Source organism: Chiloscyllium plagiosum, chromosome 6 (genome assembly GCF_004010195.1).
Source record: "Chiloscyllium plagiosum isolate BGI_BamShark_2017 chromosome 6, ASM401019v2, whole genome shotgun sequence".
Lineage (NCBI taxonomy): Eukaryota > Metazoa > Chordata > Chondrichthyes > Orectolobiformes > Hemiscylliidae > Chiloscyllium > Chiloscyllium plagiosum.
The window spans coordinates 45,682,750-45,709,643 of record NC_057715.1 but is presented as its reverse complement, the minus strand read 5'-3'; the positions used below and the strand labels follow the sequence as shown (position 1 = coordinate 45,709,643).

At 40.7% G+C, this 26,894-nt stretch overlaps 1 protein-coding gene across 5 annotated transcripts in view; it reads right to left on the bottom strand.

Annotated features, from left to right (window-relative positions):
* uggt2 (UDP-glucose glycoprotein glucosyltransferase 2) overlaps nucleotides 1-26,894 on the bottom strand; it is a 386,557-nt gene that overhangs the window by 215,047 nt on the left and 144,616 nt on the right. For all 5 annotated transcript variants that reach the window (XM_043691459.1, XM_043691457.1, XM_043691458.1 and 2 more), the window contains exons 12-13: nucleotides 18,608-18,699; nucleotides 17,456-17,606 (exon numbers count right to left, since the gene is read on the bottom strand). In XM_043691459.1, the coding sequence (XP_043547394.1) occupies nucleotides 17,456-17,606; nucleotides 18,608-18,699 (243 nt within the window). The remainder of the gene's footprint in view (nucleotides 1-17,455; nucleotides 17,607-18,607; nucleotides 18,700-26,894) is intronic.

The window sequence follows — 26,894 nt, the reverse complement described above, 5'->3', positions numbered from 1 at the left end:
ACCCCAGGGAAAAGACTTTGTCTATTTATCCTAACCATGTCCCTCATAATTTTGTAAACCTCTACCTCAACCTCAATAAGATCACCCCTCAGCCTCCGACGTTCCAGGGAAAACAGCCCCAGCCTCTCCCTGTGGCTCAAATCCTCCAACCCTGGCAACATCCTTGTAAATCTTTTCTGAACCCTTTCAAGTTTCACAACATCTTTCCGATAGGAAGGAGACCAGAATTGAACGCAATATTCCAACAGTGGAATAACCAATGTACTGTACAGCCGCAACATGACCTCCCAACTCCTGTACTCAACACTCTGACCAATAATATGCTTTCTTTTATTGGTCAGAGTATTGAGTACAGGAGTTGGGAGGTCATGTTGCGGCTGTTCAGGACATTGGTTAGGCCACTGTTGAAATATTGCATGCGTGTAAAGGGTTTGCATATCTGTGGTAAGGACGAGGCGGCTGGAGCCTACAAAATGAAAAGTACGAAATTGGAGTAATGCATCTGAAGGATCACAAATGTAAGTGGGCAGGGACTGGCCCAGGGGAGAAAAGATTGAGTCAAAACTCTGGTAGTTTCCTCTGGAGCGGTGGAGGCTGAGGGGAGACTTGATAGAAGTCGATCAAATTATAAAATGCATAGATAGGGTTGATAGAATCTTTTTCTCCAGAATTGAAATGTCTAAAACTTGGGGGCATGCATATAAGGTGAGGGGGTAAAATTCAAACAAGTTGAGGGGCAGGTTTTTTTACACAGGGAATGGTAGGACTCTGGAATGTGCTGCCGGGGTGGTGATAGAGGCAAATACAATAGAAGCTTTTAGATAAGCACATGAACATGCAAGGAATGGAGGGATATGGCCAAGGACAGGCTGAAGGGATTACTTTCATTTGATGCCATGTTCGGCACAACACGGTGGGCCAAAGGGCCTGTTCCTATACTGTACTATTCCATGTTTTGTGTTTCAAAGTATAAAGAGAAGAATACAGAAGGTATTAGAACCAGAATAAATAATTATGGTAAAAAGTCAAAGCTTTGAGGCTCTGCCTTTGAATGAATGCACCATTTGTAACAATCTAGATGTGTTGATGGCACAAATATAAAGAAATGAATATTAATAAGGAGTTAACACAGGAAGAGCAAGACTGCAAACTCGCAATTAAAGTGTATCTGATGTTCAGTAAAAATAGGTATAAGCAAAATAAGGTAAGATAGCTTTGGTATCATCAATGAATCGTGGTATACATGTAAACAATTTAAAGTACAAATAGGAAGGGGAAAAAGTCATGGGTTGGAGTTCGCTCCAGGTCCTGGAACACTTGCCTCACTCTAGGACAAAGTATAAATCAATAAATGATGGAGGCAAATTAGAAGGGCACTGAAAGTGTCACTGATGATTTTAATCTGAATATTGGCTGGGCAAATCAGATGGGGAAAGGGTAACATGGATAATGAATTTGTAGAGTGGATCAGGGATTATTTCTTAGAGCAGTACATTGCAGAATCTGCCCAGACATAGACTAATTTTGATCAAGTAATTTGTAATGAGATGGGATTAATAAGAAATTAAAGGACACATGATGGCACAGTAGTAACATCACTGTATGAGCAATCCAAAGCCCCAGGTTAACATTGTGTGACATGGGTTTGAATCTCACCATACCAAATGGAAAAATGTAATTCAGTAATCGTCTTGAATAAAAAGCTAGCCTAATAATCACTGTTGATTTTTGTAAAAACCTTCTGGTTCACTAATATCATTCATAGAAAAGAATCGATCATTCTTCCTTGTTTGACCTACAGCAATGTTGTGGACTCTTAAAGGTCTTCTGGAAAATTAGAGATGGGAACTAAATGCTGGTCGAGCCAGGAATACTCACATCTCCGAATGAATAAAAAAAAGTGTTGTTAAGGATTCTGTGGGAGTAGCATACATGATACAATTTCAAACTCACTTTGAGGGAGAGCAACTTGTCAATTCAAATATGGGCAATTACAGAGCTCTGAAGAAAAGAGGTGTTTAAAGTGGGCTATGAAAATAAACTATGGGAATAGTCAGTGGGTGAGCAGTTGCAGACATTTTAAGGAGCAAAAATGTATTCCAATCAAAAAGGACTAAATGAGAAGAATGAACCACCAATAATTACCAAAGGAAGTCAAGGAGAATATCCAAACAAAAACTAAAGCCTTTAAAGCGAAGAAAGCTAGTGGTGGCCAGAGGATTGGGATTTTTTTCAAAGAACCGGCAGTGGATGATTAAAAGTTAATAAAGAGGGAGAAAATTGATCATGAAAGTAAATTGGAAGAAAATAGTAAAACAAAAAGCTTCCATGGCTATATAAAAAAGAGAAAGCAGCCAAAGTACATGTGGACCTTTGAAGTATGCAACTGGGGAACTGATACTGGGGAACAGGGAATTGCAGCTAAGTTAAACTAATCTCTTTTTATTTGTCTTCCAGGTCACACTACTATAAAAATCTCAAAATAATAGATAAGCAAGGTGCTAAAGGGAGGAAAGGTCTTATAACAGTCTATGTTGAGGGACAAAGTATTTGGCAAACTAATAGTACTGATTACAAACAAATAATCTGACAGCTTGTGTCCATGGGTTTTACAGGAAGTAACTGTGAGGTAGTAGAGGCATTGGACAAAATATTCTCAAATCAGAGAATTCAGAGTGTGTTCCAGCAGATTAGATGATGCCCTGTTCAAGAAAGGAGACAGAAAATAAGAATCTATCAGTAACTTACCTAACATCTGACATTGGGAAAATGTTATGGTGCATTATTAAAGAAGAAAAACAAGTTATTTAGAAACACTTAACATAATCAAACAGGGCCAACATAGTTTTGTGAAAGGGAAATCATGTTTGACAAATTTGCTAGTTTTTTTACAGTGATGATAAAGAAAACAAACAGAGATGATAAAAGAAGTTTCTATTGTAAGTTTTGGGCATTTTAAACAAAAAAAACCTCAGATCACATGTCGCCTTACACTGCCACTCAAGATCTCGATTGAAAGACCACAATGACTTTCAGTACAATAATATAAATTTCCCTGCTGCAGAGTTCACACACAAATTCACACCTTACCCCAGTGTCAAATAGTTTCAGGTAAAGAGCTCCCTGAAAGGCTAAGCAAGTTTTATCCATTAAATGTTGAAGAAGAGCAAAAATTGAATAGCTGGTATGTACCAAATTAATGGATTTCAGTGAACCACTAAAAGTAGTTCAATCCCTTTTGCATTATGGACTGTTTATCCATGATTGAATTCCAGTGAAATAATGAGATGAGGGCAACTCGAGTGGGCTACTCGTACAAAGTGGTAATAAACAAAATACCCCCGAAAAGCAATTTGTCAAAAGAAGTTATGCACAACAATATATTTAGTAGTTGTATATGATCCAATTGTTGTTTGTGCATGTGCAAATGTTATTAAACTAGTTTGCACATTTAATACAGAGGCTGTTATCCAATGCTGTAGAGGTCTTTGATAATGGCAGCAAGTGAATAGCAACAAGACCAATGTGCAAGACATGATTTGATGATTGCATGCTTGAGTGATAAACAAATAGAAAAGAACTTGTCTGATAAAATGGTGACTTATCAATTAAAGTAAAATAAATTAGGTAACAACGCACTAGAATACCTTTTTGGGAAAACTGAATCAATTAACACTTTGGAAGAAATATGCTCCATGCTAAACATAATAGAACACATGGGACAAATGGTGTAGTTTTGTTTTTTGATTTCTCTAATATGTCCAACTTTGTTCGGAAAATTGTTTACCAACTTCAACTTCCATCAGGAAGTGAGACTGTACTTCAGTGTAAGAACAACTCATGTTAAATCTCAAACACTTATGATTATTTCTTATTGAATATGTGGATTCACCTACTAGAGAAAGAGAAAAATTTGACCTACTCTTAGGAAATAAGGCAGGGCAAGTGACTGAGGTGTCAGTGGGTAGCACTTTGGGGCCAGTGATTGTAATTTTCGTAGTTTTAAAATAGTTGTGGAAGAGGATAGACCTGATCTAAAGGTTTAAGTTCTACATAGGAGGAAGGCCAATTTTGTCAGTATTAGGCAGAAACTCTCAAAAGGTGATTGGAAGAGGCCATTCACAGGTAAAGGTATGGTTGGAAAGCAGCAGGCCTTCAAAAATGAGACAATGAGAGTTCAGAGAGAGTATGTTCCTGTTAATGTGAATGGCAAGGCTGGTAGGTGTAAGGAATGTTGGATGACTACAGAAATTGAGGCTCTGGTTAAGAAAAAGAAGGAAGCATATGTGAGGCATAGACAGCTGGGATCAAGTGAATCCCTACAGGAGTATAAGGACAGTAGGAGTATATAGAAGAAATCAGGAGAGCAAAAAGAGAGCAGGAGACGGCTTTGGTAAGTAGGGTTAAAGGAATCCAAAGAGATTCTATAAATATATTAAGGGCAAAAGAGTAAATGAGGGAGACGACAGGGTCCTAAAAGATCAACAAGGCCATTTATGTGTGGAACAACAGGAGATGACTGAGATACAAAATGAGTATTTCACATTAGGATTTACTGTGGAAAATGACATGGAAGCTAGAGACCTTGGGGAAATAAATAGTGATACCTTGATTAGTGTCCATATTACAGAGGAAGTGGTGCTAGTTGTCTTAAGATGCATAAAGATGGATAAAGCCTGGGACATGATCAAGTTTATCCCAGAACCTTGTAGGAAGCTGGGATTTCTAGGCCCCTTGCTGAAATATTTGTATCTTTGATAGCCACAGATGAGATGCCGGAAGACCCCAGGTTGGCTAATGTAGTGCCTTAGCCTCCATGTTCTTCTCAAGTAAATATCTCGAGTACTACAGGGCCTTGATCAGACATGTTAATGGGCCAAGGAATGGCAGGTGGGAGTTTAATTTAGATAAGTCTGAGGTGTTGCATTTTGGATAAGTGCATGAATAAGAACATTTTGGAGGGACATAGGCCAGGAGCAGGCAGATGGGATGAGTTTAGTTTGGCATTATATTCAGTATGGACTGGTTGGACCCAAGGGTCTGTTTCCATGCGATATAACTCGAGGATTCTTAACCTCCAAAAAGTCAGATAGATTCTACAAAACCTGCTAAAGTAGTACTCCTAAATATGCAGCAGGTGAATGGGAAATACATACCTACTTGTCTAACTCTCAGATGAATTGCTATCACTCAGCTTGATTTGGAGATGCCGGTGTTGGACTGGGGTATACAAAGTTAAAAATCACACAACACCAGGTTATAGTCCAACATGTTTAATTGGAAGCACACTAGCTTTCGGAGCGACGCTCACCTGATGAAGGAGCGTCGCTCCAAAAGCTAGTGTGCTTCCAATTAAACCTGTTGGACTATAACCTGGTGTTGTGTGATTATTAACTTATCACTCAGCTTAGTTATCTAAATATACATTAAAAATAGTTATGGTTATTGCCTTTAATGGTATCTAATATGTTTTGGTGAAACGTTCAATCCAAAATAGAAGTCACCAAGCCCAGGTACGATGTTGTTGATGGAAGCAAAGGTGGAAATAATGGAAGTGCTAACCCTAACCTTTAAATACTCCTAAATAACAAAATGCACCAGTGGACTGAATAGATACAATTGTTGCACAACGCTTTATGAAAAAGGACAAATCCAGTAATTAAAGACCAGTCAGCTTCGAGTCATGGTGGACAAAGTTTCAGAGTTCGAGACAAATAATGTCACTCAAAAATATATGCATTGATCAAAGACACCCAGCACAAAGTTGTAAAAAGTCAAATTCTGTGTGTAAAACCCGATTGCATTTTTTGATGAAGGAACATATAAAGTTTTAGGAAAAACCTATGTTCCACATCTGAACTGGCAAAAGGTGAAAAAGTGAGTCTCCAGGAACAAAGAGATAATGGCAGTTTGACTATGGTGTTAAAGAGAAAAAAAAGAGTATAGTTGTCTTTCAGACTGGAGGAAAATGTCCAGCAGACATTCCCTGGGATCAATATTAGGACCACCATTCTTTTTGGCATATGAATCACTTCGATTATTTTATCAGGGGTCAAATATCAAAGCTGCAGATGGCACAAAGCCTGAACATGTAGTAAACAGTGAAGAAAATGTGACCATGAGACTGTGTTGAAATTGGAAACAAAAATAGATGAAATTCAATGTGGCAAAGTGTGAAATGATGAAATTTAGAAAAGTTGAAGTATAAAATAACTGAAACGGTATAACTTTAATGGGGATACAGGAACACAGAGACCTGGGGATTAAGATAAACATAATGAAGGAAGGAGGGAAACTCAGTAAGGTTGTTTTAAAAAAACACATTCAGATACTTCAGCTTAAAAATTAAGTTTGGTACAAAGGAAGGAGCTTAAACTGAACATTTTGTAAATCACTGCTAGCCCTCATCTAGACTATTATGTTCAAAACTTTAGAAAGTCTATCAAGACCTACAGAGGAGATTTACCAGAATACAACTTTCATTCCTTATAGAGACAAAGAGAAGCTGAGATTTTTTCTCCTCAGCCTGCAATTCCACCCTTTGAGTTTGCTCCATCTATGGATTATTTAATAGCTGAGCTGTGCCTTCACTCCATCTCTTCAACCTGGTTCTGTTGCCCCCAAATTGTTGTTGTGTAGCAAAAATCTATCAATCACTGTTCAACTTTCACACATTCGAGAAGACCATAAGAAATAGGAGCAGGAGGAGGTCATTCAGCCCCTGGAGCCTTCTCCACCATTCAGCAAAATCATAGCTGATCTGACCTTCTTCACATCCACTTTCCTAATCTTTCACAATAACCCTTAATTCCCTTACTATCTGAGCCTCAAGTATATACAAAGATGATACAAAAATGATACAGGGATGTAGCTCAGTGGTAGAGTGCATGCTTTGCATATATGAGGCCCTGGATTCAATCCCCAGCATCTCCAATTTTGGATGGCACAGTGGTTATGACATTTGCCTCACAGCGCCAGAGACCCGGGTTCAATTCCCGCCTCAGGTGATTGACTGTGTGGAATTTGCACGTTCTCCCTGTGTCTGCGTGGATTTCCTCCGGGTGCTCCGGTTTCCTCCCACAGTCCAAAAATGTGCAGGTTAGTTGAATTGGTCAAGCTAAATTGCCCTTAGTGTTGGAGGTAAATGTAGGAGAATGGGTCTGGGTGGGTTGCGCTTCGGCGGGTCGGTGTGGACTTGTTAGGCCGAAGGGCATGTTTCCACACTGTAACTAATCTAATCTAATCTAATGTCCCTATAGCTCTTTGTGACATGGAGCTGCAACCCTCTGAGAGAAGAAACTACTCTTCATCTCAGTCTTAAAATGACACCCTGCTATTCTGAAACTGTGTTGTCTCCCATGAGATGAAACATCCTCTCAGCACTTACCCTGTCAAGCCCCATAAGAATTCTGTATGTCTCAGTGAGATCACCTCCCATTCTTTTAAATTCCAATGAATAAAGTCTAAACTTCTTTCGTCTTTGACCACAGATACAGTAGCAGAATTCGGGCATTTGGTCCATCAAGTCTGCTCCATACAATCATGGCTGATATGTTTTACAGCCCCATTCTCCTGCCTTCTTCCAATCAAGAACCTATCTATCTCTGCCTTAAATACACTCAATGACTTTGCCTCCACAGAATTCTGCAACAGTCAGTGCAGGAGAGAGAAAGAAACTGACACCACAGTGAACCTGCAAAGTGAAACTGCGCAGTTACTGCCTTTGCTGTTTGAATTCATGTATCGCTGGACATCGGAATGCATCTGGGAAAATTAACAGTGAAATTCACAACTGATCTTGGAGGAACTGTTTGGATGAAGTCACAACACAGAAACACTTAAGTCAGAGTTTCTGTAAGCCACACTTAAAACTACTGCAGTAATGAGTAGAGTGGGTTATTTCATGATTGTATGTTTTTTGAGATATATCTCTTGATTAAACGTAAAATATACGCCATAACTATCAATTTAACCTGGAGCAGTGTTTTGTAGAGGAATAAGACTGTGTTATTATCTGGGTCTGAAGATTGTGAAGGAGCAAAAATGGCCTTTAGTAGAGTGATATGTACTTCTTGTCAGATGTGGGAGTTTAAGGACAGTTTACGGGTTACTGTGGATTATATGTGCAATAGATGCTATTGGTTGCAAATCCTATCAGATCGAATCAATCGGTTGGAGAGACAATTAGAGGCATTGAGGAATTTGCAACAGCAACAATATGTGATGGATGGCAGCTGTATGTAGGGGGAAAAGTCATAGATACAGTCACATAGATGGGTTAACTCCAGGAAAGGTAAGAGAGGTAGGCAGTTAGTGCAGGAGTCTTCTGTGGCTATCCCCATTTCATACAAGTATGCTGTTTAGGAAAACGTAGGAGGTGAAGGATTTGCAAGGGAACATAGCACAAACAGCCAAGTTTCTGGTATTGAGATTGACTTTAATGCAATGAGAGATACGTCGGGTTCCAAGGGATCCCCACGGGGCGGCTCGGTGGTTAGCACTGCTGCCTCACAGCTCCTGAGACCTGGGTTCAATTCCCACCTCAGGCGACTGGCTGTGTGGAATTTGCACATTCTCCCCGTGTCTGCGTGGGTTTTCTCTAGTTTCCTCCCACAGTACAAAAAATGTGCAGGTAAGGTGAATTGGCCATGCTAAACTGCCCATAGTGTTAGGTGAAGGGGTAAATGTAGGAGAATGGGTCTGGGTGGGTTGCTCTTCAGAGGGTCTGTGTGGACTTGTTGGGCCGAAGGGCCTGTTTCCACACTGTAAGTAATCTAGTTTAATCAATTGTGTTAGGCGATTCTCTAGTCCGAGGTACAGACAGACGTTTCTGTGGCCAGCAGCAAAAAATCAGAATGGTGTGTTGCTTCCCTGGTGCCAGGATCAAGGATGTCTCACAGAAGGTGCAGGATGTTCTCATGGGGGAGAGGGACCAGCAAGAGGTCACTGTCCACCTTGGAACCAATGACATCGGAAGGGAAAAGGTTGAGATTCTGAAGGGAGATGACAGAGAGTTAGGCAGGAATTTAAAAAGGAGGTCCTCGAGAGTTGTAATATCTGGATTACTCCTGGTGCTACGAGCTAGTGAGGGCAGGAATAGGAGGATAGAGCAGATGAATGCATGGCTGAGGAGCTGGTGTATGGGAGAAGGATTCGCATTTTTGGACCATTGGAATCGCTTTTTGGTAGAAGTGACCTGTACGGCTTGCACCTAAATTGGGAGGGGACTAATATATGGCAGGGAGATTTGTCACAGCTGCTCGGGAGGATTTAAACTAGTAAGGTGGGGGGGTGGGACCCATCAAGATAGTGAGGAAAGAGATCAGTCTGAGTCTGGTACAGTTGAGAACAGAAGAAAGTTAAACAGTCAGGGCAGGCAGGAACAAGGTAAGACTAATAAATTAAACTGCATTTGTTTCAATGCAAGGGGCCTAACAGGAAAGGCAGATGAACTCAGGGCATGGTTAGGAACATGGGACTGAGATATCATTGCAATTACAGAAACGTGGGTCAAGGATGGGCAGGACTGTCAGCTTAATGTTCCAGGATACAAATGCTGCAGGAAGGATAGAAAGGGAAGCAAGAGAGGAGGGGGAGTGGCGTTTTTGATAAGGGATAGCATTACAGCTGTGCTGAGGGAGGATATTCCCAGAAATACATCCAGGGAAGTTATTTGGATGGAACTGAGAAATAAGAAAGAGATGATCAACTTATTGGGATTATATTATAGATCCCTTAATAGTCAGAGGAAAATTGAGAAATAAATTTGTAAGGAGATCTCAGCTATCGGTAAGAATAATAGGGTGGTTATGGTAGGAGATTTTAATTTTCCGAACATAGACTGGGACTGCCATAGTGTTAAGATTTAGATGGAGAGGAATTTGTTAAGTGTGTACAAAAAAAATTTCTGATTCAGTATGTGGATGTACCCACTAGAGAAGGTGCAAAACTTGACCTACTCTTGGGAAATAAGGCAGGGTAGGTGACTGAGGTGTCAGTGGGGGAGCACTTTGGGGCCAGCGAGCATAATTCTATTAGATTTAAAATAGTAATGGAAAAGGTGGTGGGTCCACTACTTTCCGTCATTTATATAAATGATTTGGATGTGAGCATAAGTTGTATAGTTAATAAGTTTGCAGATGACACCAAAATTGGAGGTGTAGTGAACAGCGAAGAAGGTTACTTCAGATTACAGTGAGATCTTGATCAGATGGGCCAGTGGGTTGAGAAGTGGCAGACGGTGCTTAATTTAGATAAATGTGAGGTGCTGCATTTTGGGAAAGCAAATCTTAGCAGGACTTATACACTTATTTATTCATTTGTGGGATGTGGACAATGCTAGCTTGTCAGTATTTACTGTCCATTCCTAGTTGTCCTTGAGAAGTTTGTGGTGAGCTGCCTTCTTAAACCTCTACTGTCAGTGACAGTGAAGGAAAGGCGATATATTTCCAAGTCAGGATAGTGGATGGCTTGGAGGGGAACTTGAAGATGGTGATATTTTCATGTATCTTCTGCCCTACCCTTTTAAATGGCAGTAGTCATGGATTTGAAAGTGATGTCTAAGGGTCTTTAGTGAATTTCTATAGCAAAACTTGTAGATATTACACACCTCTGCTACTGGACATCAGTGGTGAACGTAATTGATACTTGTGAATGTGTGCCCATCAAGTGGGCTGCTTTGTCCATAAGACATAGCAGCAGAAATTAGGCCTTACAGTCCACCAAGTCTGCTCCAACATTTAATCATACCTGATACTTTTTCAACCCCATTTTCCTGCTTGCTCCCTGTAACCTTTGATGCCCTTTGCAATCAAGAGCCTATCTATCTGCTTTAAATATACTCAACGACCTGGCCTCCACAGATTCACTACTCTCTGGCCAAAGGCATTTCTCCTTATCTCTGTTTTAAAGGGTCTTCCCTTTACATTAAAGCTATGCCCTCAGATCCTCTTCTCTCCTGCCAATGGAAACATCCACTCTGTCCAGGCTGTTCAGTATTCTGTAGGTTTCAATCAGATTCCCCCTCATTCTTCTAAACTCCAAGTATAGTCTCAGAGTCCTCAAACGTTCCTCATATATTAAATCTTTCATTCCTAGGATTATTCTCGTGAATCTCTTCTGGACCTGCATCCTTACTGAGGTATGGGGCCCAAAATTGCTCACAATATTCTATGTGGTTTGAACAGAACGTTCTAAAGCCTCAGAAGTATATCCCTGCTTTTATATTTGAGTCCTCTCAAGATGAATGGCAACATTGTATTTGTTTTCCTAACTACTAAATCAACCTGCAAGTTTACTTAAGAGAACCATGGACTAGAACTCCCACATCTCTTTGCACTTCAGATTTCTGAATTTTCTCTCCATTTAGAAAATAGTCCGGGCCCCTACTCTTCCTAACAAAGTGCATGACCTCACAATTTTCCAAGTTGTATTTCATTTGTCACTTCTCATAGAATCCCTACAGTATGGAAACAGGCCATTTGGCCCAAAAAGTCCACACTAACCCTCTGAAGAGTAACCCACCCATACTGATTCCCTTACCCTATTACTCTACATGTACCCCTGACTAAGGCACCTAACCTACACATCCCTGAACACTATGGGCAGTTTAGCACAGCCAATTCACCTGCACATATTTGGACTGTGAGTGGAAACCGAAGCACCTGGAGGAAACCCACAAAGATACGGGGAGAATGTGCAAACTCCAAACAGATAGTCGCCTGAGGCTGGAATCGAGCATGGGACCCTGGCACTGTGAAGTAGCAGTGCTAACCCCTAAGCCAATATGCCACTCGTCCACTCTCTTAACTTGTCTAATTATTTCTGCAGTCTCCCTGCTTTCTTAATACTACCTGCCCCTCCCCTATTTTTGTATCACCTGCAAACTTGGCCAGAATGCCTTCAGTTCCTTCATCCAGATCATTAATGTCTTGGACAGTGTCAAGCCTCTTGAGTGTTGTTGGACCTGCACCCATTCAGGCAAGTGGGGACTATTCCATCACACTCCGGACTTGTGACATGTAGATGATGGTCAGGCTTTTCGAAGTCAGGAAGTGAGTTACCCACTGCAGTATTCCTAGCCTCTGACCTGCTCTTGTAACCACTGTGTTTATGTAGCAAGTCCACTTGAGGATCCGATCAATGGTAATCCCCAGGATGTTGACAGCAGGCATTCAGTGATGGTAACATCAATGAATGTTCAGAGATGGTGGTTAGATCATTCCTTATTGGTGATGATCATTGCCTGACACTTGTGTGGCGTGAATGTTATTTGTAACTTGTCAGCTCAAGCATGTATATTGTCCAGATCTTGTTTCATTTTAACTTAGACTGCTTCAGTATCTGAGGAGTCACGAATGGTGCTGAACATTATGCGATTGTCGGCAAACATGCCCATTTCTGACATTATGATGGAGGGAAGGTCATTGATGAAGCAGCTGAAGATGGTTGCGCCGAGGACACTATTCTGCAGAAGTGTCCTGGAGCTCAGATGACTGACTTCCAACAACCACAATCATCTTCCTATGTGCCAGGCATCACTCCAACCAATGAAGAGTCTGCCCTCGATATCTATTGATTCCAGTTTTCCTAGGGATCCTTGATGCCATACACGGTCAAATGCGGCCTTGATATCAAGGGTTGCCACTCTGCTCACACCGCCTGAATTCAGCTATTTTATCCATGTTTGAACCAAGCCTGCAATCAGGTGAGGAACTGACTGTCCCTGGTGAAATCCAAACTGAGCATCATTGAGCAGGTTATCGCCTAGCAGGTGCTGCTTGACAGCACTATTAATGACACCTTTCACCATCTTTCTGATGACCAGGAGTAAACCAATGGGATGATAATTGGCTAGGTTGGATTTGTCCTGCTTTTTTTGTATAAGTCATACCTGGGCAATTTTTCATATTATCGGGTAGATATCACTGTTTAATCTATACTAGAAGAGCTTGGGTAGGGGAATGGAACGTTCTGGAGCACAAATCTTCAGTGCCATTGCCAGAATGTTTTCAGGGCCCATTGCCTTTGCAGTATCCAACTGTTTCTTTATATCACATGGACTGAATCAAATTGGCTGAAGGCTAGCATCTGTAATGCTATGGAACATTGGAGAAGGCAGAAATGAATCATCCACTTGGCACTTCTGGCTGAAGATTGCTACGAATGCTTTGGACCTGTCTATTGCACTGTTGGCACTCTTCCATCATCGAGGATGGGGATATTTGTGGAGAAACCTCCTCCAGTAAAGTGTTTAATTGTCCACCATCATTTGTGGCTTCATGCGGCAGGACTGCAGAGCTTAGACCTCATTCATGGTTGTGGGATAGCTTAGTTCTGTCTATCACTTGCTGTTTATGCTATTTGGCATGGTAGTCCTGTTTGGTAGCTTCAGCAGGTTGACAGCTCATTTTCAGCTATTCCATGGTGCTGCTCCTGTCATACCCTCCAGCGTTAATCCCCTGACTTGATGGTAATGGTTGAGTGGGTGCTATACCGAGCCACGAGGTTGCAGATTGTGCTGGAGTATAATTCTTTTGGTACTGACGGCCCACAGTGCATCTTCGACGCCTAGTCTTGAGTTGCTAGATCTGTTTGAAGTCTGTTCCATTCAGCACGGTGATAGTGCCACACAACACAATGCAGGTTATAAGGTGAAGGTGGGGCTTCATCTCCACAATGTCTGTGCGGTGGTCACTCTGACCAATACTGTCATAGATGCATCTGTAGGCAGCAGGTAAGAATGTTTTCCAAGTATAGTTTTCCCTCATCACCTGCTGCAGACATATACTGCAGCTATGTCCTTTAGGGCCCTGCCAGCTCGATCAGTAGAACTTTTACTGAGCCACTCTGGGCACTGAACATTGAAATTCCTTATACAGAGTATATTTTGTGCCCCTTGCCATCCTCATTGCTTCCTCCAACTGTTGTTCAAAATGGAGGAGTACCAATTCATCAGCTGAGGAAGAAGATCAGGAGATTTCCTTGCCCATGCTTAACCTGAAGCCATGAGACTTCATGGGGTGTAGCATTATTGTTGAGTACACCCAGGTCAAATCCTGGAGAATGAATAGCTGTTAATGCAACCATTATTGGCTGACAATGGGTTGTTTGTGGTAGTAGCTCATATGATGACAAGGTCTAGTATGTGGGGGTTGAGGTAAGGACATGGGGGAAGGTGCAAACATTCTAAAATTGTTGGATTTGATTTTGAGTCCAGAAGGCTTTAAGGTTTCCAAGTGGAAAATGAGATACAGTTCTTCCAACTTGCACTAAGATTTGCTGGAGCACTGCAGCAATACTGAGACTGAGATCTTGGCCAAGGAACACAGTGTGTTGAATTGGCAGGCAACTGGAAGCATAGTCTTTTTTGCTGACAGAATGTAGGTGTTCTGCAAAGTGGTCACCCAGTCTACACTACATCTCCCAGTGTGGGCATTGTGAGCAGCGAATACAGTAAACTAGGTTGAGGGAAGTGCAGGGAAATTGCTACTTCATCTGGAAGGTGCATCTGGGTCTTTGGAGAGTGAGGAAGGAGGAAGTAAACAGACAGCTTTTATAATTGCAACGGAAGGTGGTGTTGGACATGGAGTAGGAGTTAATCAAGGTGTCCCAGAAGGAACAGAAGGCTGATAAGGGAGGAGAGGGAAGTAACTATCTGGTGGTGACAATTTGATGGAGGTAGTGGAAATGGCAGCTAATGATCCTTCAGATATGGATTTTGGTGGGATGCTATATGAAAATAAAAGGCACCCTATCATGGTTGTGGGAAGGAAGAGATGCGGTGAGGGCTGAAATGCGAGAAATAGGTCCCATATGGCTGCCTGCTCTGTCAATCACAGTGGTGGGGATTTCTTGGTTGAGGAGGAAGGTGGAAATTTGGAGGCCCCCTATTCAAAGATGGCATCATCAAAATAGATGTGACTGAGATGGAGGAACTGGGAGAATGGAATAGAATCTTTACAGGAAGCAGGGTGTGAGGATGTATTGTCAAGGCAATTGTGGAAGTAGGTTTGTCTTGGATATTGGTGACCAGCCTATAACCAGAAATGGAAACTGAGACAGGAAGGAAGGAAAGAGAGTAGTCAAAGATGGACCAGGTGAAGATGAGAGCTGGTTGGAAATATGAAATAAAATACATCAACATTACCAATTCTGGTTGAAAGCTGCACCAACAATGCCTTCAATCTACCAGAGAAAGTGTTGTGGGTGGGAACCAGAATAGAACTGGAACAAAGAGACTGGAATAACTCGGGTCTATGTGAGTACCCATGGCCACACCTTTAACCTGAAGAAAATGGGAGAAGTTGTTCGAAGTGAAGATGAGCTCAGCCAGGCAGAGGAGGGTGGTGATCAGTGGGGATGGTTCAAGCTATTTTCCAGGAAAAAGTGGAAAGCCCTGAGACTATCCTGATAGCAATGGATATGTTAAGGGATTGTATTTCATGGCAAAGAGAAGGAGACTGATGCCTGCAAATGGAAATTCTGAAACTGATAGAAAACATTAGAAGAATCTTACGTGTTAGTAGGAAGGGACTAGATAAATGAAGAAAAGAATTGAGTCGAGGTAGGAAGATTTGATTTCTGTGGGACAGAAGCAGGCAGAAACATGGGTCTGCCAAGGCAATCCTGTTTGTGGATTTTGGGTAGGACACAGAAGCGGGTTGTGCGGGGTTTGGCGAAGGCAGTGATGAATTAAGATTAGTGATCATTGTGGACACAATAGTTTGGTGTTCTATGGTGGGGTCATAGTTCAGGGGAGATGGAGGAGATATCTGAGGGCTGGCCCACTGCCTCTGCAATATAGAGGTACACTACATTCCATTTGCAAAAAGGACCCTAGGGTTCTGGTTGTCGACCATTTCAACACCTCACCCTCTTGCCTGGCCAATTGCTCTTCTTCAGGCTTGCTGCAGTACACCAGCAAAGCTCAACACAAGATGGAATAACAGCAAGTCACTTTATGTGAGGAAACCTTGCAGCCTTCCGGACTCAATTTCAATAATTTTAGGTCTTAAGCACCTTTACCCATGTCCATACCCGAACCCCACAGACCTGGCCTTGTCATCATGTGGGTTGCTACCACAAACAATCCATTGTCAGCCATTATTGATACCCATTAGCAACTATTCGTTCTCCCAGGCTGACCTTTTCACATTCTTTTGTCTGCCCAACTGTTTTTCTCTCTCTGGCTCTATCTCCACTTATCATTTACTCTTCTCCCCTCGCTCTACCCCATCTTTAGCATATATATCAAGCTTTTCCTAGCTACAATCAGTTCTGAAGAAGGGTCACTGGACCTGAAACATTAACTCTGCTTTCTCTCCACAGATGCTACCAGACCTACTGAGTTTTTCCAGCAATTGATGTTTATTTTTCTCTCTGCAAACTGTTTGTATCCAACTTGTCTTTCCACCTATTTTCGTGTCATTTGCATATTTGACTACAGCATATTTACTTCCTTCCTGGCATTGATGTCTGTGGTACCCCACTAGTTACAAGTTGCCAATCTGAAAAATAACCCCTTTTCCCCACTCATTGTTTCCTGCTCATTAGCCAATTCTCTACCCATGCAAATATACAACTGTACCACTGTGGGCTCTTATCTAATTACTTAACCTTATTTGAAGTACTTTGTTGAATGCCTTCTGGAACAAACACACCTTTTTGGTTTCCCTTTATCCATTCTGCTAGAGCCTTCCTCAAAAAACTTTAGAAATTAGTCAGATAAGATTTTCCTCTCATGAAACCATGCTGACTCTGCCTGATTAGATTATGATTTTATAAATGAATTGCTATTACTTCTTTAACAATTGATTCCAACATTTGTCCAACTACAGATGTTCATTCAGCACTGACCTTGCTTCAACTGCATTTTGAGAGCGAGGTCGAGGTTTTCACTAATTATGGGGTGTTTAAATCACAGATGTTCAAAAGTAGGAGGTTTTATAGATAAATAAGAACATTGTTTGCATTCACAAGAAGGTCAGTTACCACAAACATTAAGTAGCAAAGTGTTACAATTTGGAATACGTTACCTGAAAGGACCATAGAAATAGGGTTCAATAACACTTTCAGAATTGGACATACAGTTGAAAAGGAGAAATGTTCAGAGATAAAGAACAGGAGCATGACACAAGTAAGAATGACTTAAGAGTCAGCCCTGAAACAATGGCATGATTGCAATTCTGTAATCTTTTAATCTGTAGTTAGACCCATCAGCCAATGTATCACTGGCACATTCAACTGATTAGGCTTCTGATTTACTGTTTCCTCCAGGACTTCCATTAATTTTCCTTATACTATGATAGAACTATAGACAGCATCTACCTAAATATTGTGGCAACAAACAATTGCTAATAATTATATTTGAAGAACAGCCCTTGAGGTCAAAAGGTGAACATGCACTGACACACAAACCACATGAACTTCACATTATAAAGTAGAGTTAACTAACAATTATAGCAGAGTGTCGGATATCAAGTGCCGGGCTTTCCTCCATCGGATGAACATTCAGACTCAGAAGTTTGCTTAGATCTTTGTCTTGGATCCCAAGGTTATAAAGACCATCCATAACTTTGCCTTCCTGTTTGAGGATATCTAGAATACTGAAAGAAAGCACATGGATTAATGTGATTTGCTGACACAGGCTGACATCGTCCCTTCAGAAGATGTCATGAGTGCCACAGAGGAAAGCTGTAGACCTAAGAGAGAATCAGCTAGGAGAAAGTGAGGACTGCAGATGCTGGAGATCAGAGTTGAGAGTGTGGTGCTGGAAAAGCACAGCAGGTCAGGCAGCATCTGAGGAGCAAAAAAGTCGACGTTTCAGGTATAGGCACTTCATCCTGATGAAGGGCTTTTGCTCGAAACATCAATTCTCCTACTCCTCGGATGCTGCCTGACAGGCTGTGCTTTTCCAGCACCACACTCTCGACTAAAAGAGAGTCAGGTCTGGGGTAGTATTGTCAGAGTAGGAATGTCAAGGAATACTGAAGGGTTTGAAATTTAAAAGGGTACGTATCACAGAGGAGAGAGTGAAAGGAGGAAGGATAACAGGATAAAGAGGCAAGAAAAATATAAAAATTGAGAACAGTGTCGGGGAAATCAAAGGTATGGTTTCAGGTCTGCAGCAATAGTCAGGACATCTAAAAAACAAAAAATATGCTTTAGACTGGTATGTTGGGCAGCTTTAGTGAGATGACCCTTCCTTTTGCAATATCACTGTTTAAAACTTATCTCTTCCATTCACTCCTGCATTCCCATCACTCTCCTTGAAGACTCCATATCATTTTTCTTTACTTTGACTCTACAACCTTGTAGCCACATGAGCCTAGGGAGTGGGCTGGGTGAGGAGACTGTGTCTAATTTTATTCACTGCTACTCAGCAGGCCAAATGGGGAACTTCAGAGACACACTTTGAGCTATTTGCAGCTATTCTAGCAGAGATGGTAAGAAATACACAGGTGGCTTTTGTTTACAGGGACAAAAGTACTTTGATTCTATAAATTACATATTTAGTAACCAAACTGCTCATTAAAATGCTAAAGAGAAAAGACTTCAATGAAGTAATGACAGAAATATAATAGTAAATAAGGCCATTTTTACTCACCTGAATGGACTATGAGTATCCAGATCAATACGCATCCCATTTAAAAACAATGCTGAATCTCCAGGTTGAAATCCTAAAGTTTCTGCAAGAAACTAAATCAGGCAAATAGACATTAGAAACATTATCACACTTCTTTAGTGCAGCAAGCGAACTTTATCAAATTCAATGACATCTGCTAAACCTTCCCCAGGTCTGGACATATCTAGTGAATCTCAATATCATTGATTGTTAGGTGAAAAAACATCTCAATATTTCTAATTTTAACTAGGATAAAATGCAATTTCCATTCACATAAAAATTAAGACCAAAAATTACTAGTTCAAAGCTAGTATCTTTCTCACAGCTTTTGGAAAATATACTTGTTTCTTTGACATCTTTACTGCTACAAATTTTATTGAAAGGCTTACCACTTCTTATATGAAAATGTTCAAAGATTATTGGAACACTATTACATTATCTGGACTTCCACATTGTTACAGATGAATACACTAACATATCACTGCTTTCAAGTACGATTTAACATTTTTTCTTAAATACTATTAGTATATTTCTGCTAATGGTGTTGTAAAAACTGTCAGATTGGATTCACATTTGTGTTATACTCATGATAAAACTGTAAGAATTGTAAGGTCAAATACTTATAATCACCACAGTTTTCTGAAATTAAACTCAAGACTTTGTGTGGGAGATTCACACCTCACAAGATTGTTAGAATTCTTTGAAGAAGTGACTAAGAAGTTTGATGAGGGTAAGGCAGTAGACATAGTCTATATGGATTTCGGTAAGGCCTTTGGTAAGGTTCCACAAGGTAGGTTGCTCTGGAAAGTTAGATCGCATGGAATCCAGGGGGAGTTGGCAAATTGGATTGATGGTAGGAAGCAGAAAGTAATAATGAAAGGATGCTTGTCAGACTGGAAGTGTATGACTAGTGGAGTGCCTCAGGGGTTGTTCCTCAGCCCATTCCTGTTTGGTATTTGTATCAATGATTTGGATAAGAATGTATAAGACATGATTATTAAGCTTGCAGATGACACTAAAATAGACGGTATCGTGGACAGTGAGAAAGGTTATCAGAAATTGCAAGAGGACCTTGAACAGCTGGGGAAGTGGGCCAAGAAATGGCAAATAGAGTTTAATATAGTTAAGTGAAAGGTCTTGTACGGGGTGGGGAACCTGCAGCCTTAAGGCCGCATGCGGCCTTCTAGGACATTGTGTGTGGCTTTTGAATGAATCCAAATTTTGCAGAACAAATATTTTATTTTTTATTAATGTGTTTTTGTCCTTTATTATTTTTATTTTAATCTTAAAATGAATGTATTTAAAATACCAGAGAGTAAAAGAAAATGCAACAAAATAATCCTCACAGACTGACTGCCACAATTAAAAAATTGGTAAGTCATAAGGGCTATTTCGACACCTGCTATGCTCATGATTTAGTTATAATGCGACTCTAGAATGTACGTCATCTTCCCCGCCTGACTGGTGCCACTACCACCTGAGGCTAGTTGGTGAGAGCCTGTGGGTACGCCAGTGTATATCAACTTATAACAGTGCACGTGGCTTTCCATTTGAAGTGAAATTTGAGAATAGTTACACAGTCTAACGGTATCAACATTTTTTTTTTATTTTGTCACTTAACAGCCCATCATGTCAAAGAAGACCAAGAGAACACTGAAGGAAGAAAACAGAGGTTTTAATGAGGATTGGGAACTGCAATATTATTTTGTCTGCTAAAGATAGGATGATTTGCTTGCTTTGTGATACTGCAATATCAACATTGAAAAAATATAATGCTTATCAGCATTATGCCACTCATTAGGACCATAAATATTTCAAATTAGAGGGAGAGGTGCGGAAATTTGCATTGCAGAAATTAAAAGATGAAAAACAAAAGCAAAGACAGTTATTTCAAGCACTATTAAGACTTGGGAAAAATGCCACTGAAGCAACATATAAAGTAGCTTATCTACTCGGGAAAAGGGGGAAGCCTTTCAGCGATGTGGAAATCGTAAAAGAATGTATTGTCAAAGTTGTAGGGTGTTTAGACCCCGATAATGTTCCAAAGTACAAACAACTGCCTCTTTCGAGGAGAATCATAACTGATCGGCAGCATGAATTAGCCCGCAATGTAACACAACAACTCCAACAAATACTCCAAAAGGAAAATAATATTATTCAATTGCTTTGGATGAATCAACGGATACTAACTCACTCAGCGCAGGTTTTACACTTCATTCGGGCCATAACAGAAGATTTTATTTGCTACGAAGAGTTACTGGCTTTGGGCACTCTTACAGGTAGGACACAAGGAATAGATATCTTCACAAACTTTCAAGATAAATGTTGTGAATTTAAACTGAATTTGGTTAATTTAGTGAGTGTATGTACAGACGGTGCACCTTCCATGACAGGAAAACATGAATGGTTTATTGCACAGATTAAAAAAAGCATTATCAGATCCATATGCTCTCATTTCTTTTCATTGTATCTCTCATCAGCAAAATCTCTGTGCTAAATTAAGTGACACTTTGCAACAAGTTATAAATATTGTTAACTATATTCATGCAAATGCAACACGGCATCGTCAGTTTCGTTACATGCTAAAGTTGGATGATGAGGTATTCAGTGTGGATTTGCTGTATAATTCTAAAGTGCGTTGGCTATCGCAGGGACAGGTGTTAGCACAAATTTTATCTTTGCGAGAACAGATAATTACATTTTATGAAGAACAGAGTCAGCAATGCGAATTAGTGAAAGAAGATTTCTATAGAAATGCTGCATTTCTGTGTGATATCATGTCAAAGCAAAATGACTTGAATATTTCTTTGCAAGGTAAAACTAGGTCTATATATTTGGCAAAAAATCCAAGCATTTCGGAAAAAGCTATCTTTTTTCAAAACTTCTTTTTCAAAAGGAAATTTCGGATGAACATTTTCCCTAGTTAGTAAAGGTCATTGATGAACAGGAGGATTCTTGCGAATCATTTGAAGAAAACGCAGCTGTTATAGATTTATTAATTGGAGAATACAATGAAAGGTTCTCTGACTTTGAGAATCATGACATCACACTCAAATTAGCATTTCAACCTCACCTAGTTGATATCTCCAAGGCTCCTTTTAAAGGATTATTTGACGCTAAGAAAGATCCGATTAAAATATGGAAAAATGCAATAAAACACCCATGCCTTCGGCAACATGCACGAAAAATGCTTTCTTGCTTTTCAACCACTTATTGCTGTGAATCTACATTCTCCTACTTAACCAAAATCAAGATGCCCTTAAGGTCACAAATGACGGATACCCATCTAGAGGATCAGCTAAAACTGCAGACCTCCATGCTGCAACCAAATATTCAAATGTTTTCCGACAAAAAGCAGTCACAACAAAGTCATTAAAAGGTTAGTTAACTTTAGAATTAACATTCTTTTTCTTTTATTTTTAGTTAGTTAGTAAATTGTAGTTAGATTTTTACAAAATAATGTGAATTTTGAAGAGTATATAATTGAAGATTTTTGGATGCGGCCTTATTAGATTACAGCTAATATAATGCGGCCTTCCAACATGAAAAGGTTCCCCACCTCTGGTCTTGTATTTTGGAAAGTCATAGACCCTTTGGAAACAGACCCTTCGGTCCAACCTGCCCACGCTGACCAGATACCTCAACCCAATCTAGTCCCACTTGCCAGCACCCGGCCCATGTCCTTCCAAACCCTTGCTTTCACATACCCATCCAAATGCCTTTTAAATGTTGAAATTGTACCAGTCTCCACCATTCCCTCTGGCAGCTCATTCCATACACATACCATCCTCTGCGTGAAAAAGTTGCCCCTTAGGTCTCTTTTATATCTTTCCCCTCTCACCCTAAACCTATGCCCTCCAGTTCTGAACTCCCCGACCCCAGGGAAAAGACTTTGTCTATTTATCCTATCCATGCCACTCATAATTTTGTCAACCTCTATAAGGTCACCCCTCAGCCTCTGACGCTCCAGGGAAAACAGCCCCAGCCTGGTCAGCCTCTCCCTATAGCTCAAATTCTCCAACCTTGACAATATCCTTGTAAGTCTTTTCTGAACCCTTTCAAGTTTCACAACATCTTTCTGATAGGAAGGAGACCAGAATTGCATGCAATATTCCAAGTGGCCTCACCTATGTCTTATACAGCCACAACATGACCTCCCAATGCCTGTACTCAATACTCTGATCAATAAAAGAAAGCATGCCAAACGCTTTCTTCACTAACCTATCTACATGTGACTCCACTTTCAAGGAGCTATGAACCTGCACTCCAAGGGCTCTTTGGTCAGCAACACTCCAGAGGACCTTACCATCAAGTGTATAAGTTCTGCTAAGATTTGCTTTCCCTAAATGCAGCACTTCCCATTTATCTGAGTTAAACTTCATTTACCATTTCTTTGGATTCTCCTTAATTCTATTTGCCAAAGCTATCTCATGTCCCCTTTTTGCCCTCCTGGTTTCCCTCTTAAGTATACTCCTACTTCCTTTATACTCTACTCAGGATTCACTCGATCTATCCTGTCTATACCTTACATACACATCCTTCTTTTTCTTAAACAAACCCTCAATTTCTTTAGTCATCCAGCATTCCCTATACCTACCAGCCTTTCCTTTCCCTCTAACAGGAATACACTTTCTCTGGATTCTTGTTATCTCATTTCGGCCCCAAAGTGCTCCCCCCACTAACACCTCAGTCACCTACCCTGCCTTATTTCCCAAGAGTAGGTCAAGTTTTGCACCTTCTCTAGTGGGTACATCCACATACTCAATCAGAAAATTGTCTTGTACACACTTAACAAATTCCTCTCCATCTAAACCTTAACACTATGGCAGTCCCAGTCTATGTTCGGAAAGTTAAAAGTTAAAAGTTATAACCACCCTATTATTCTTACAGATAGCGGAGATCTCCTTACAAATTTATTTCTCAATTTTCCTCTGACTGTTAGGAGGTCTATAATATAATCCTGATAAGGTGATCATGCCTTATCTAAATTGCCCGTGGTGTTATGTGAAGGGGTAAAGGTGGGGGCTGCTCTTCGGAGGGTCCGTGTGGACTTGTTGGGCCGAAGGGCCTGTTTCCACACTGTAAGTAACCTAATCTAATTAATCTAAGTAATCTAATCTAATCTAATCTTTCTTATTTCTCAGCTCCACCCAAATAACTTCCCTGGATGTATTTCCGGGCATATCCTCCTCAGTACATCTGTAATGCTATCCCTTATCATAGACGTCATCATCCCTTTCTTATTTCTCAGCTCCACCCAAATAACTTCCCTGGATGTATTTCCGGGCATATCCTCCCTCGGTACATCTGTAATGCTATCCCTTATCATAGACGTCACTCCCCCTCCTCTCTTGCCTCCCTTTCTATCCTTCCTGTAGCATTTGTATCCTGGAACATTAAGCTGCCAGTCCTGCCTATCCCTGAGCCACATTTCTGTAATTGCTATGATTTCCAGGTCCCATGTTCCTAACCATGCCCTGAGTTCATCTGCCTTCCCTGTTAGGCCCCTTGTAGTGTAATTTATTAGTCCTACATTGTCCCTACCTGCCCTGACTGTTTGACTCGTTTCTGTTCTCAACTGTACCAGTCTCAGATTGATCTCTTTCCTCACTATCTCTCTGGGTCCTCCCCCCCACCTTATTCATTTAAATCCTCCCAAGCAGCTCCAGCAAATCTCCCTGCCAGTATGCTAGTCACCTTCCAATTTAGGTGCAAACCGTCCTTCTTGTACAGCTCACTTCTACCCCAAAAGAGGTTCCAATGGTCCAAAATTGTGAATCCTTCTCCCATATACCAGCTCCTCAACCATGCATTCATCTGCTCTATCCTCCTATTCCTGCCCTCACTAGCTTGTAGCACTGGGAATAATCCAGATATTACTACTTTCGAGGACCTCTTTTTTAAGCCAAATCAAGGCAGGAGTTTCATGGTGAATGGTAGGGACTTAAGGAGTGTAATGGAATAGAGGGACCTTGGAGTTCAGCCACGGTTCTCTGAAAGTGGAGTCGCAAGTAGACAGGGCTGTGAAGAAGGCTTTTGGTACAGTGGCATTCATCAGTCAGGGCACTGAATATAGAAGTTAGGAAGTTATCTTGCTGTTGGCTTCACTTGGAGTATGGTGTTCAGTTTTGTTCACCTTGCTACAGGAAGGATATTATTAAACTGGAAAGAGTACAGAAGAAATTTACAAGGATGTTACCAGGACTCAAGAGTCTGAGTTATAGGGAGACTTTGTACAAGCCATTACTTTTTTCTTTAGAAAGTAGGAGACTGAGAGGAGTCTTAATGTACAAAATCATGACAGTTTGGATAGGGTGAATACTTGGGGAATTAAGGACTAGAGGGCATCAGTTTAAGGAGGGAGGGGAAAGAATAAATGGGAATCTGAGGGGCAGCTTTTCTTTTACACGGAGGGTGGTATGCATATGCCAACAGAAGTGGTTGAAGCGGGTACATTAATAACATTTAAAAGGCATTTGGACAAACACATGGATAGGAAAAGTTTAGAAAGATATGGGCCAAGTGCAGGGAAAAGGGGTTAAACTTGGTGGGCAGGACCAGTTTGGGCCAAAGGCCTGTCTCTGTGCTGTAGGACTCTAAGACTCTGATTTTATTTCTGTAAATCAGTCTCAAATTTTGCCTACTCTGTTGGAATATTTCAGCTGTGCTTTCAGCCTAAAATATTGACAGAGCAACAGACTGAAATACAGGCTGTCAAATTCCATTACCCACTAAAAATAAATACGTACATCAGCTTTTGAATAAGTGTAATTGTGTAATTGTATTGAAAATAACTACAAAAGGTGTATTTAAATTGGGAAATTCAAAATGATTTAGGTTAACAGAAGTTAGCACAAAATTCATAGGCAGTGAATTGCCAAAATGCTTCACTGATCAAGATATTTTTGCTTCACAATGTTTTTGCTTCTTAAAGTCTTTAGCTTCAATGAAAGCCTTAAGAGGATTCACAGGCCAGAAAACTATCTGGTTTCTTTTTGGGAAGGAAATTTGCAGTCCTTAAACAGTCTGGCCTTTATGTGACCCCAGACCCACATGGTTGACTCCTCACTGCGCTCTGAAATAGCAGATGAAAGCCACACATTTGAACAGGAATGAGAGACGGACATTAAATGCTGGCCAAGCCAACAATGTACAGATGCTATGAACAAATAAAGGAACCTAATGTAGCTAAGTACTGAAGAAAAATGTAAAAATGCTAGAAATAGTTAGCAGGGCAGGCGGCATGTAGAAAGAGGAATGGGATTAAGGGGATTTTCCTCTTTTGAGAAGTTGCAGTCTCACAAGGAGTAGAATTTAGAATAAGTGGCCGCTGTTTTAAAATAAGAGGTCACCATTAAAACAGATTTTTTTTTCTCTCAGAGGGGCATGAGTCTTTGGAACTCTGTTTCTGGAAAAGGTGGAAGCAAATTATTTTAATTATTTAAAGATAGAGGTAGATAGATGTGTGTTAAGGAAGGGTGTAAAAAGTTAATAGGAGTCCACTGTCTGTCATTTATTTAAGTGATCTGGATGAGAATACAGGAAGCACGGCAAGTAAATTTGTGGATGACACCAAACCTGGTGAGATAGTACAGTGAGGAAGGTTGTCTAAGATTACAAAGTGATCTTGATCAATTTGGCCATTGGGCCAAGGAATGGCAGATGGAGTTTAATTTATTTAAACATGAAGTGTTGCATTTTAGTAAGACAAAGAAGAACAGGACTTACACAATTAATTGTAGAACCCTGGGGAGTGTTGTAGAACAGAGAAACTTAGGGTTCAGGTGCTTAGTTCGTTGAAAGTTGCATCACAGTAGACAGTGGTAAAGAGGGTGCTTGGCACGCCTGCCTTCATTGCTCAGACCACTAAGCATAGGAGTTAGGAGGTCATGTTGCAGTTGTACAATGGGTTGGTGAAGCCACTTTTGGAGTTCTGGTCACCCTGCCATAGGAAGGATATTGTTAAATTGGAAAGGGTGCAGAAAAGATTTTAAAGGATGTTATCGCGACTAGAGGATTTGAGGTATAAGTACAGACTGGAGTACAGGAGTTTGAGGGGTGGCCTTAAAGAGGTTTATAAAATCATAGGGGCATTGCTAAGGTGATTGGCAAAGGTCTTTTCCCTAAGGTTGGGGAGTTCAAAACTAAGGGGCATAATTTTGAAATGAGAGGAGAGATTTAAAAGGGACATGAGGGGCAACATTTTCACAGAGTGTGGTTCTGATGTAGAATGAACTGCCAGAGGAAATTGCAGATGCAGGTACAGATG